The sequence below is a fragment of the Euprymna scolopes genome, chromosome 9 (assembly GCF_053919585.1).
Source record: "Euprymna scolopes isolate OS-2025 chromosome 9, ASM5391958v1, whole genome shotgun sequence".
NCBI classification, from domain to species: domain Eukaryota; kingdom Metazoa; phylum Mollusca; class Cephalopoda; order Sepiida; family Sepiolidae; genus Euprymna; species Euprymna scolopes.
In genome coordinates this window covers 151,494,477-151,508,827 of record NC_136490.1, presented here as the reverse complement: position 1 = coordinate 151,508,827, position 14,351 = coordinate 151,494,477, and the positions used below count along the sequence as shown (strand labels likewise).

The 14,351-nt window shown below is 35.2% G+C and overlaps 1 protein-coding gene across 1 annotated transcript in view; it reads right to left on the bottom strand.

Moving 5' to 3' along the window:
• Positions 1-14,133, bottom strand: part of LOC145284924 (collagen alpha-4(VI) chain-like) — a 29,036-nt gene extending 14,903 nt beyond the window's left edge. Inside the window, exons 1-3 of the mRNA XM_080134018.1 lie at positions 13,880-14,133; positions 7,097-7,136; positions 745-1,296 (exon numbers count right to left, since the gene is read on the bottom strand). Of these exons, the coding sequence (XP_079990144.1) occupies positions 745-1,296; positions 7,097-7,136; positions 13,880-13,909 (622 nt within the window). The 5' untranslated portion in view covers positions 13,910-14,133. The remainder of the gene's footprint in view (positions 1-744; positions 1,297-7,096; positions 7,137-13,879) is intronic.
• Between the last annotated feature and the right edge of the window lie 218 nt (positions 14,134-14,351).

Below are 14,351 nucleotides of genomic sequence, written 5' to 3'. Positions count from 1 at the left end.
GACATCATCCGAAATTCTCAGTTATAACGACGGTTTATTTATATATTTGGTATTATTTTGCAACCTGCCCCAGCGTAGTATAAACACCCCCAACCACTCCATGTTAAGAACGGCTTTCGGAATAAACACCTCCCCATGTTAAGAACGGCTTTTGAAGTTGGGGGTGTTTATTCCGAAAGCTGTTCTTAACATAGGGAGGTTGGAGTATTTATAATACGCTGGGGCACGCCGTAAAAATTAACCATTTATTTATTTATTAATATTGTTGTTATTATTATTATCATTATTATTATCATTATTATTATTATTATTATTATTATTATCATTATTATTATTAAAAAGTTTTGTAAATATATAAAAAGAACGCAGAGAAAGACACCCATTTATTTAAATATATTTTGTTTAAATACGTTCGTTTTATTGCATTAAAAGTTTTGCCTAAACATAAAAAAGTTTTTTTTTTTAATCCTGAAAAGTTTTGTAAATATTTTATATTAAAAAAATGTTTTGTACATGTATATTTTTTTCTTTTAAATGTTTAAAAGTTTTGTAAATATAATTTAAAAAAATCTTTCTCGCGAACATTCTACCATGTCTGCTATTTGACGTGTTTACAAACAACCAACGGCAATGTCAAGGTCGAACAACCGGTGTCACTTGAAATGTTCGCCAATCTTTGTCTTCTGCTACGGGGTATCTAATCTTTACTTGATCCAAAAATCCAAATCAAATCATTTTACTTACTGTTACAGCCAATATTTGATAATGTGTGTGCAACTGTGTTTCTAACATTCCGACCATCCAAGTTGAGAAGAAAGCGATAAGAGGGTTTACTCGCGATCAAACGTAGTTCGCCCTTGCTGTTTGAATGCTTCGCATCGACAGCAAATATTTTCACGCCTTGCGATTTCAATTCTTTAGCAATTGGTATAGGGTTGTCTACGCTTTCTCCATCTGTGATTATAATAGCCACTTTTGTGGCATTCTTCCGTGAACTGGGTCCGTTAAAACCTTCCATCTGCAGATAGGTGAGAGCCCTTCCGATCCTTGTGCTGCCAGACAGAGGGAACACGCTGCCCATTAGGGAGAGAAACGAGCCTTTGTCATCTGTCAAATCAATGCTCAGATAAAAGGAATCGCTAAATGTGGCCAAGCCAAGACGAATGTCGCCGTTCTTGCCTTTCATGTCTAGTTTGTCAACGACGTCGGCGACGAATTTGAGCTGGTCTGCAAAGTCTTCCGTCTTGATGCTACTGGACGAATCCATCAAAAAGAAAATATCACTTTGACGACATTCTGTAAAATACACAAACAGTTTTAGGGTTAGAGTTAGAGTCATTAGAGTATTTTTTTTAAATAACAACAATCACCTGAAAAAGTGGCTAAAAACAAATATACTAGAGATCGTTCAAAAAGTAAAGTCTCCTATTTTTTCTTGTGGTAGAAATGTTGAATGGAATAACGAGAAGACTCGGAAACAGTGAAATGAGCAATACATCAAGAGAAATACAGATGAGAATGTTAGTTGAGTGGGAATTCCGTTCGGCTGAGGGATAAGTAATATTACGACTCTTTCTCTCTGAGTCTTGGGTTCAGACTGTGCAAATCAGAACCTGCTTACCGGAAATGACGTCCATCGTCATCATTCGTAAGAGTGGCACCCCCAACATTTTTAAACGCAAGACGTTGAAACGCTACGAAGACAAGAGTCATCCCATTAAAACAAGCGACTTTTTGTGCTTCAGAATTTATTTTTCTACATTGTCACCATCATTCTCAATGCACTTCTGCCAGCGTTGAACGATGGCTATGCATGGACGTCCGGAGTGCGCTTTGTCGTACGAGGGTCATTCAAAAAGTAAAGCCTCCTATGTTCTTTTAACTCAAAAAGCTAAAGAGCTACCGTGACGGGAGTGGTACCATTAAAACAAGCGACCTTTTGTACTCCAGAATTTATTTTTCTATAAAGTAATCACCATTCTCAATGCACTTTTGCCAAGAATTCAATGACGCATCATTGCTTCTGACGCACCTCCATGACAGAGGTTGCTTTCTTAGAGTCTCACACCATCAATATCTGCAACAGATATAAAACGTTCAGTCATCACAACAATGCAATTTACAATCACCTCTGACCCATTTGGGCGAAATAAAAAAAATAAGAGACATTATATTTGGAATATCGTCGTATAACAAATAAAAGTTACCAAAGGCAAGATAAGTTACACTTCTACCTACCTGGATAAGTTTGGGTGTTTTAACTTATTTTACAGCGTTAAGTTAGAAACACAAGAAGTGTTGATCACTTAAGTTAAAACGAAAACAAGATTGCGGACATGAGGATGTTTTTTAGTCTAGATAATCACTCAAAACTAGTAAATAAAATAAAATATTGATAGAAACTCATCCAATAAATGCCACAGTAACATTTATGCATAGATTTTTAAACTTAAGCATGACATTTATTTAGTAGAGTTTTTAACTTAATCGGTCGGTACGACTTGTATTTCAAACTTAATAAACGCTTAAAAACACCAAAACATGTTCAGGTAGGTATCTTATCTTGTTTTTGGTAACATTTACTGGGTTATTTGGTTGTTATTCAAAATTGTACATCTAACATATACAGTTTTCGTCAGATGTCAAAGTTAGACCTAAATAGCATTTAAGCTGACAAATCAAACTTTGCTTCTAACTAGCCAACTTTCATTTGTTAAAGGTTCAATTATCATTATGGGCAATACTAAATTTCTACCTAACCATGGTTGACGAAACGAGAGTGGATTAAATAAAGTGTTCCGTTTGAAATTTCGTGCAGATGTCGGAGTTCGACAGAAGGATTCCCAAGTTCGACAGAAAGACTTTCGATTCTGACAAGATGCACTTGACGAAGATCAGAGGTTACATCGGCCGAAACGTTATGAAAATAAAACTCATAGTAATAACAGTAATCTGATTAATCCAAACAATTCAAATTATGAATCCTCATTAGTATTTGTCTTTACACCACAACTTCTGTTTCTTTTTCTCACACGATATGCGATTCTTCGCCCCCAGACAAGGCATGAAACCACTTGATGTAAGGGAGATGAAAAAATAGCAATTCTTCCCCTTTGTCAGAAACATTGCTTCCCCTTTGTCAGAAACATTGCTAAAGGACAAATTAAGGGGAACAAGAATTATGAGGCCGATGAAAGTAAACGCATGGTCCACTTTCTACTTTCATTTGTACCATAGATATTATGAATACAGCGGAATTGCTTCATTTTTTAGTCTTTTAGAAATGAATATTTAATTAAAAATATATATAGACGCATATGTGGGGCTGACGGATGATAAAATATCCCTCAGAGGCCCACAATCAAAATAAGGTTGGGAACCCCTGGCATAGATAAACATGATTGTTTGGATGTGGAATATCAAAAAGGATATGCACTGTTATATAATAATCTGAGTAGCATTGTTGACGATGATTCAAACGTTGTTTTAATCTGTACCGATTTTTTTTTAAATTCTGTTTCTTGTCTTTTCTTGTCTTTTCCAGGCGATGCCATCCCAAAGAAAAGAACATTTGAACACAAATGCTTAATATTTTTCAAGATGACTTGTTAAAGCAAATGCAAATCGACTTAAGAAATTTTTTCTTTTATACTCATTTATTTCTCATAGTCTCGCACACCAATCTGCTTTGTTTTTGGTTGATCGTTTATTTTGCATAATTCGTAGTTGATTTCTTTTTGTGAAATTCTTGTATTTTAAAGAGCAGTTCAGTTTCTTTCATTCAAGATTGAAATATATATTTATAATTTACGTGACTGCAGTGTGTATTTAAGCAGTTAATTCCTATATCAGACACATTCATACATACCTACATACATACCTACATACATACATACATACAGAGAGAGAGAGAGAGAGAGAGAGAGAGAGAGAGAGAGAGAGAGAGAGAGAGTAAAGTTTATTACATTATCAAGTCAATAAGGGTTACAGAAAGAGAAGTATATATATATATATGTGTGGGGGGGATATATATATATATATATATATATATATATATATATAAATATATTATAGTAGGTAGACCCGACGTTGCTCGGGATTGAATGATGATCAACGAATGTTTCACACTCATATTTTTATCGTCATCGAAATCGGTGAAATCGACTATTTTTCAATCAAATCGATTGTTTGCTCTAGTTAGGGACCCATCGCGGTGCATTGGGAGGAAGCTTCATATACTTCTGAAATTAGTCTATAATACATTGTAGTCTAAATAGCACTGTAGAGAACATAGTGTTGATTTTATAAAACTATTTTTATATATAATGAGTTGAATTTAAGTGTAAAACGCAAAAGTCGAGTATCACGCTTCAATTGCGATCAAAATAAAAACATTCATTTCAAACGCGCCCCTGTCATATCAAAGAACCTACTGTTGATGCTATATGCCTGGCCTTACTGCGTGTACGGTGATAACGGCTTAAATTTAAGTTTAAAGTGAAAAAAAATCAAGTATAATGATGCAATGGTGATTTAAACAGAAACATTCATTTCGAATGCGCCCCTGTCATATTAAGAACCTACTGTTACTTTTATATGTCGTGCCTTTCTGCTTGCGTGGGAATAAAGCTTCTCAAATGCACTTGTGATGTAAGGCTGTGTAATGTGTAAATTTTGGTCACAATCGACTGTTCTTTCTTTCATCAAATTATTTTGATTATCGATTACCGATACTTAGACATTCCGATACAAAATGTAAAGGCTAGAAATATATTTTTATTACAAGATACTAGCGGGGGGGGGTTTATTCGGTCGTAAAAAAACGCTTAAATATATTTTAGTTCGTGACGATTTTGTATTTATTAATTTAGAGCTAATTCTCGATTGAACATTATACTTCTAAATTAAAAAAAAAATGAATTGGGTATCATCGATTAAAATCGAAACTAAAACATTTAGCGCTCTAGTCGCGTTTTTTACCGTTTGAGTTATCAACAGATAGATAAGAAATATTTTAAATTAATCTATTTCAACCTATGAATGAATTTGCTCATGTGCAAAAATATTAGAAATATATCGGCAAGTTAAAATGAACATTTTGTATTTCAACTTGACGACATATTTCTGTAACCATTGACCTCCCTAAATACATACTTAAATCATTCGTTGACATCTTTGCTGACGACACGACCATCTACGGCAACACATCAAAGGCTGTAAATGACAAAGTTCTCTCTGATTCTCTCTCCTCTGATCTTGAGCGCGTCGTTCAGTGGGGGGAGACGTGGCTGGTTACCTTTAATGCATCCAAAACCAAACTCCTATCTTTACATCATCAACGCTCTGATCCCCATCTGGCATCAATTGTGATGGATTGCTCTCGCCTGGGTGAGGCCCGGTGTTTTGACAAGCTTCTAGCTGAATCCACTGTGAAAAATTTCCTCCACTCTATACCTGTGCCTAAATCAAAACGTGGATTCCATGAACAAAGCTTCTTTCTTAGAACTGCACGCCTGTGGAACTCTGTTCCGTCTGCCTGCTTCCCACCGGACTACAACTTGAATGTCTTCAAGTCCAACGTTAAAAAATTCCTAATGAACCGCCCCCTTAAGTAAACACTTCATCAAATCTACACACTAACGTAATGTACTTGCAATAACCCTTATCCCTGAGTGGCTTCCGGGCCTTGATAAGTGGTGATCACTGTGTAAAAAAAAAAAAAAAAATTTTTTTACTTGTTATAAACCATACTTGGTGTATGATTACTATTTCTTGTGAATTTCAGTGTTATGTGACCAGTAGTTTACGAGTTTAGCGGTTAACTATTTCCCTGCAGATACACATACATATGTCTACTGTTTTATTAATTTAAAAAACATTTCAAAATAAAGACTAAAAACATATATTGATTATAAAATGCTTTCTTAAAAATAAAACAAACCGAAAAATGATCATTTCAAAGTAACGACTATTTTTAATGTGGAGCTTTTAAATTAAACTGGAATTACATTAGTATCAATCAGAAGGGATTTTTCCTCAGTATACACCGGAAAGACTTCCGCTAAACAGAAAACGGAAGTTCGAATGGAGTAAGTTTATTTATTATAACCAGAAGAAATTAGACACTCTAGTTCAGTGATGTCAGCAAATGTTCATAGTGACTCAAATGTTGACCAGTGATGTTATTCACTTCCGCATTTGTGATATCCGTCTCCGTAGGAAATACCAAAGAGTTTCCTCAAGTATCTCATTTCCATCGACTGTAGTCTTTTCCGGAGTGTAGCAATCCGCTTTCATAGTTTTTATTCTAAATTTGGCTACATTTTTACCAACGTTGTGACTGTTGGTGCTAGTCTTACCATTGTTGATTTTAGAATCTTTAGTTCTTATCAGCTGATTTTGATTTTCTTCTTTTTGATTGACTGCATATCAAATCTTTATGATGTAGACAATCTTATGTCTACGTTATACTTCGTGCCAGCCTGAAAGCTTTCTGATTGCTCTGAAAATCCCTAAAGATTTTATGTCATTATTCGGTTTTGTTTCGATTTTGAAATGTTGAACTTTTACACACACACACACACACACACACACACACACACACACACACACACACACACACACACACACACACACACACACACACACACACACACACACACACACACACATATATAATTGAATTCAGTGGTAACGTCTAGCAACATACACTCAATTGTGTATGTCATCTCAGTCAGTATATATATATATATGTGAGTGTGTGTGTGTGTGTGTTGTTATTTATGGAAGAGCCTATTTTCTTTCCTTTAGCGATATCTTATACAGATTAATATATGAGATAGTCTTACGGATTAAGTAAAAATTACCTCATATACAGAGATTGATAAAACATGTAAACCTTGTCTCACCAGCAATTTGTCGAAATGTATTCGTAATAATCATGTCAACTCAGTCTATTTGCTTTAGTGTCCAATTCAACAAAACACAACACAAAAGTGACAATGGTTCATTAAATATAAAGTCTCTAAAATGCTTTGTAAAGGGTAAGGGGTTAATTTGTTATTTAAAATAATTTAAAAAAAAAATGAAAACAGACCTGTTTTTAATGGAATCGCATTTGTTAACGTGACGACAATCTGAAAGAGAAAAGTCATCATTTCAAATCAAAAGTATAAAACATTGAATCATCATCAAAAAATTATATAGAATTGGGTTTGATAATTTAAAACCTACAATGAAACCAGTTCATCTTTTCCAACCTCGGAACATCTGAATGTATTTTACGATAAAAGTGCAATCTTGAAATAAGGTTTAAACAACAATACAACAATATAGAAAGGAAACATGCACAAAATTATATATATATATATATATATATATATATATATGTGTGTGTGTGTGTGTGTGTGTGTGTGTGTGTGTGTGTGTGTGTGTGTGTGTGTGTGTGTGTGTGTGTGTTCGTCCGACGAAACGACGAGGACCATTTGATCATCCTGTAGGTTAAGGTGGGAGGAGTCATCACCGGTGAGTACGGATATGGCTGATAAACCCAATCGTTGCTTGAACAGTTCTATTGCAGTGGGAACAGGGGATCATAGCAGATGTCGAGGGCTTCAAAACATTGTTCTTCTTGTCCTTTCTGCGCTTCTCTGCAGTAACCTTTCGGTAGCTTTCATATTTGCAGGCGCCGTCATGAACAGCAGCCCGCCACTTGGCTCTATCTAAAGCTGTCTGCTCCTATGATGACGGATCTACGTGGAAAGCCTTCAGTGATGCCTTCAGAGTCTCCTTAAATCGTTTTCTTTGGCTGCCATAGGAGCGCTTGCCATGTTGGAGCTCAGCAAACAGAAGCTTCTTGGGTAGTCTGTAGTCTGGCATACGGGCTACATGACCAGCCCAGTGAAGCTGAACCCTCACCAGGATAGTTGCAATGCTTGGAAGTCCAGCAGGAGTGAGGACTTCTGTGTCTGGTATCCTTTCCTGCCAGTCTATATCAAGCAGTTTCCTCAGTCTGGTGGTGTGGATATATATATATATATATATATATATATATATATATATATATATATATATATATACATACATATATATATATAATATATATATTATATATATATTATATTTATAATATATATATATTATATTTATAATATATATATATATATTATATATTATACATATATTATATATATATTATATATTGTATATATATTATATATATATTATATATATTATATTATATATATATATATATATATATATATATATATATATATATATCGCCAGTTATCATTCCAAATATATTTTAAAAAGTAACGCTCACGCAAAAAAATATACAGCTTTTACTCAAAATACGATAAGGTCCACAATTGATAATTTCAAGTATGAAAAAGATGAAAAATTAATCGCAGCTTATTTCAGGAGATATGAAGACTTTTTCAATATCAACTTTTATCAGAAGAAGATACGACTGCTTCTACGTAAACTGGAAACTACTGAACACGACACAAATTCGTGGACTTTATCTTACCACGAAAAACCGCGGAATTATCGTTGAACGAGATGGTAAATCTGCTCCAGAACGTCTCTTTTTCATAAGAGATGGAGATGTTTAAACGTGACCAAAGACAAAAATGACGACGTTGCCACGTACGCAGCGGTAGTCAACAAAGATTGCTATGACTTTAAGTTGTCGGAATTAACAGCAGACAATTTTAAATGCCTTATTTTTTTTTTGCACAGGGTTTAACGTCAGGAAAAAATGCAGAAATCAGGCGCAGAGTTCTGACGAAGTTAGCAAACGAACCAAACTTTACACTGCAAAAATTAACTGAGGATTGTCAAAAAGTGAAAAAAAAAAAAAAAAAAAAAAAAAAAACGATGCGAGAAATATCGAAGCGGGCATCGCAAGTATAAAAAAATAACAAAAAAAAAACCCCGCCGACCTACAATACAAGACGGTATAAACAGAAATACCCCCAAAAGTCTGAAAAACCAAACACACCGAGCCCTTGTTTCAGATTTGATGGTAAAACACTGGGTCAAGGATTGCCCATACTTAAAAAATGTCTAACATGTAATAAAATGGGCCATAAAAGCTTTCATACAGGAAAAATCAGAACAAAAGCCGAGTCTGCCAAACCATAACCCGAGACGCCTTAGAGGAAAACCTACGTAAATACGTAACGGTCAAAATTCTCTGCATGGATATTAAATTTCAGCTAGACAGTAGATCGGATCTTACAATATTAACGTCAAAATGTGGAAGAAATTACGAAAACCTACTATGCTAAGAACCCATAGAACGGCAAAAGCCGTCAACAGCACTAAAATTAATTTTGAGGGTGAATTAATCACCAACGCTACTTTGCTGGGAAAAACTAAAAAGCTCAAAATATATGTATTAAAAAATAGGGAAAACTTGTTCGGCCCCGGTTGGATGGATGAGTTTAACCTGTGGAACTTACCTCTCTCTACATTTTGCAAAACAAATAGAAACCTGCCCAGCGGAAACTAAGAAACTAATTTACTAGTTTTTAGGAAGAATTCTCAGATATATTCACTCTTTGCTTTGGGAGGTGTACAAAAATGGCCGCGGATTTTAAGCTGAAACCGGGCACACAATAAGTTAAAAAAAAAAAAAAAAATTAAAACGTCCCTTTCGCATCCGTATAAATATAATATAAATCAGGAACTGGACAGATTGGAAAACATCGGTATTCTGTCTAAAATTGAAAACAGTGAGTGGGCTGCGCCGGCAGTCTCCGTAAAAAAAAGGTCCGGGGGAATCCGCGTTTGCGCCGACTTCTCGACCTAGACTTATACTGGAAATATGGGGAGATTAGTTGTCACTCAAATTCCAGGGAACACCACAAGTTGTTTTCAAAGAGCAATCTTTGATGATGGCTTGTGTGACTACTCCTAGTGATTAAATAATAATAATAATAATAATAATAATAATAATAATAATAATAATAATAATAATAATAATAATAATAATAGCCATGATGCCCGAAAATGCCAGCCCGGATACAAGTTCACTAATACAGAAGAAAGAATGAACCACCTAATGTACATGGATGACCTGAAACTGTTTGCAAAAACAAAGATAGAACTAGAGACGCTAATCAACACAACCAGAATATTTAGCCAGAATATCCGAATGGAATTCAGTATGGAAAATTGCACACTGCTGATCACAAGGAGGGGAAAAAACTGGAAGCAACAGAAGGTATATCACTACCCAATCAAACAGAGATGAAGGCACTAGGTGAATATGATAACTACAAATACTTGAGAGTTCTGGAAGCAGACACCATCAAAGCAACAGAAATGAAAGAGAAAATTGAAAAGGAATACCTACGAAGAGCAAAAAAACTCTTCGAAACTAAATTATATATTAGAAACCTAATTAAAGGAATAAACACGTAGGCAGTGTCACTAGTAACATGTTCTGGATCGTTTATAAGTTTGACCAAAGAAGAACTAAAGAATATCGGCCAGAATACCAGGAGGAAGATTGGGAAGAGGGCTGGTTTCTATAGATGACTGTGTAAATTACACAAAAGAGAATTAGAAAAATACATAATGCAAAACACCGAAAGAATGATTATTGCAGCAAGCGACATGGAAGAAACAAACAAAATAGAAAAAAGAAACAAAGAATAAGGCGAGGAAAGAAAAATGGGAAAAGAAACAGCTACATGGACGATTAATAAGGATGACAAAAGATGAGAGTAACGAAAACACTTAGAAATGGCTACAAAAAGGAAACCTAAACAGGAAAACTGAATCCCTAATAGCCGCACAAGATAACACGATTTAAACCAACCACATCAAAACAAGGATCGACAAGACACAAGAAAACAGCAAATGCAGACTGCACAGACAGAGAGACGAAACAATAAACCACATAATAAGTGAATGCAGCAAACTAGCTAAAAAGAATGTAAAAATAGACACGATCAAGTTGGGAAGGCAGTACACTTGCAATTATGCAGACGATTGCATCTTTAACACCCAGACATATGGTACAAACACAAACTGGAAGCAATACTGGAAAATGAAAGTAACAAGATCGTATGGGACATGGATGTACAAACGGAAAATCCCATCCAAGCAAGAAGCATAATAGTTAACAAGAAGGAAAAGTCCTGCCAGATTGTAGATATTTTTTTTATTTCAGCAGACCACAGAGTGAAGATGAAGGACACAGAGAAGTGGAGCAAATACACGGAACTGGCCACAGTGATCAAACGGTCTGGAAAATCAAGAAAGTTAAGACAACATCACTAATAGCAAGAGCACTAGGAACGATACCGAAAAACTTTGAAAAAGAAAACGAGAAATTAGAATCAGAGGGATGGTTGAGAAGATACAACGGATATCAATAATGAAAACTGCAGAAATATTAGGGAAACCCCTTGAATGTGGAGACTAACACACAAGAACTACAGACACAAATTGGACACACAGAAACGACTATGGATGTAAAAGGCAATGGAACATCACATGTATTCAACAGTATAACTGTAAGATACCTTCATCTTTTTTTTGTGTGTCACCAGAAACTGGCATTACACCACATAAATGAGGGTCAAGGAGAAAGGAAAGACCGAAGAGAGAAAACACTAACGCTGGTTGGGTGAAAAGAGGACTGGGACCTTGGGAAGACATATTGCCACCCAAATTCCAGTGAAGACCAATGAGAAATCAATGTTAAGCGGCTGTTGAGATAACGTAAATTCTTTTGCAAAGGTAATCGAAAGAGGTGGAGAATACTGGAAATTTTGGGACACTTGTTGTTACTCAGAATTCAGAGAACACCACAAGTTTTTTCTCAAAAAGCAATCTTCAATGATGTATGACTACTCATAGTGAGTAGATAATAATAATAATAATAATAATAATAATAATAATAATAATAATAATAATAATAAATCAGTAAATGCAAACACAGTGGATAAAGGGACGAAACAATAAATCACATAAGCGAATGCAGCAGATTAGTCCAAAATGAATATAAAAATAGACACGATCAAGTGGAGAAGGCAGTACACTAGAAATTATGCAGACAATTGCATCTAGAACGGACAAATGGTACAAGCACAAACCAGCAGCAGTACTTGAAAATGAAAGTTACAAAATCTTATGGATATACAAACAGATAAACACATCATAGCAAGAAGATCGGATGTCTTAATAGCTAACAAGAAGGAAAATCCTGCTATATTGTAGATTTGGCCATTCCAGCAGACAACAGAATGAAGATCAAGGAGACAGAGAAGTGGAGCAAATACACTGAAATGGCCAGACAGCTCAAATGGATCTGGAAGATGAAGAAAGTCAAAGTAGGACCACTAATTGTAGGAGCACTAGGAACAATACTGAAACACTTTTAAAAAAGAATATGAGAGATTGGAATCAGAGAGATAGCTGAGAAGATTTTTTTTTTTTTTTACACAGTGATCACCACTTATCAAGGCCCGGAAGCCACTCAGGGATAAGAGTTATTGCAAGTACATTACGTTAGTGTGGAGATTTGATGTAGTGTTTAATTAAGGGGGCGGTTCATTAGGAATTTGTTAACATTGGACTTGAAGACATCCAAGTTGTAGTCCGGAGGGAAGCAGGCAGACGGAACAGAGTTTCACAGGCGTGCAGTTCTAAGAAAGAAGCTTTGTTCATGGAATCCGCGTTTTGATTTAGGCACAGATATAGAGTGGGGGAAATTTTTCACAGTGGATTCAGCTAGACGGGTGTTTTTCGTGAAAGATTGGTGAGGGGGGACCAGAGATTGGAGTTCAGACGAGCACCTGCCATGGAAAACGGATAACAAAAATGAAAACGGCTAAAATATTAAGAAAAATCCTTGAATGCAGAAATTAACACACGTGAGCTACAGACGCAAATCGGAGAAACTGCTAAAAATGTAAAACACAAAGGAACATCACATGGAATTATGAAAATTGAAAATTTATAATTGTAAGTTACTCCCTGTGCTCCTACACTTCGCCCCCTTGTGTGTGTGTGTGTGTGTGTGTGTGTGTGTGTGTGTGTGTGTGTGTGTGTGTGTGCCACCATCAACTGGCGCCACACTAAAGTGAGGTGGGTCAAGAAGGATGGGAGATCGCGGAGAGAAAGTACTAGCTCAACTTCCGATAGATGAGTGCAAAGAAACATTTGGGAGGCTTATTGCCATCCAAATTTCAGTGAAGACCAATGGTCACTGCCAACGAGAAATCAATGATAAGTGGCTGTTGCGATTACGCAACTTCATCTGCTAGGATTATCGAAAAAAGTTAAAAGTACTGAAAACCTAGGAAGATTTGTTGTCACTAAGACTCCAGATAACACTACAAGTTGTTCTCAAAGAGAAATCTTTGATGATAGCCGGTGTGACTACTCCTAGTTAGCAAATAATAATAATAGTATATATATATATATATATATATATATATATATATATATATATATATATATATATATATAATATATATATATATATATATATATATATATATATATATATATTTAGTCATAATAGCGTACTCAAGATGTGTATATAGCTTAGCCGCATTTGCATACAAAGAAAATTCTTCCAAGCAAATGTATAAACATAAAACGTGATTTGGTAACACGCGTCACTCTTAATAGTATAGATTAATAAAATCATAAGTTTATCATAGTATATGTCTTGTTTTTAAAATAACGAATTGTAATTTATAGAAAGATAAGTATTTGAATCGTCTCACTTATGACTGTCCGATGTCTTTGATAGGTTTAAATTGCCGCTTGACAAACAGGGACCGTTTTGGCACAACTGATTGAGAAATTTGCTTTCGTTTGCTTAATTGAGAAAAAAGAGAAAATGTCTTACCGTAAAAAATATTATCCAAACGGCGAACATTTTGGAGGTATCGATACTGTATTGACGATTAGGATTTTTCGATACGGTCGACGCAGGTCGCGCTTATTCGTATGAAATGGCCCTGAATGGCTACGATTTCAGAGAAAATATTTTATAATCTGTTATGTTTGATAAGAAGATTTGGGATGCAAATTCGTAAGAAGAAAGGAACTTTAGGCATTCCTTAAGTGAATTGGTTTCGGAAGTTGATTCAACAAGAAAGAACAGTTTTGCATGACATCGATTCAAACAACGCGTTTAGCGGCGGAAATGCTACTTGGAACGGAAGCGTGTGAGACAGACCAACGGAAAGAGAGAACAAACAAACAAAAACAAGAAAGATCAATAAAAGAAAACAGTTTTTGAGGAAGAAAACATTTTATCTTCTTTTATACAAATTATTTATTTAAAACATATGTTACATATTTCAGTGCCGTACCAT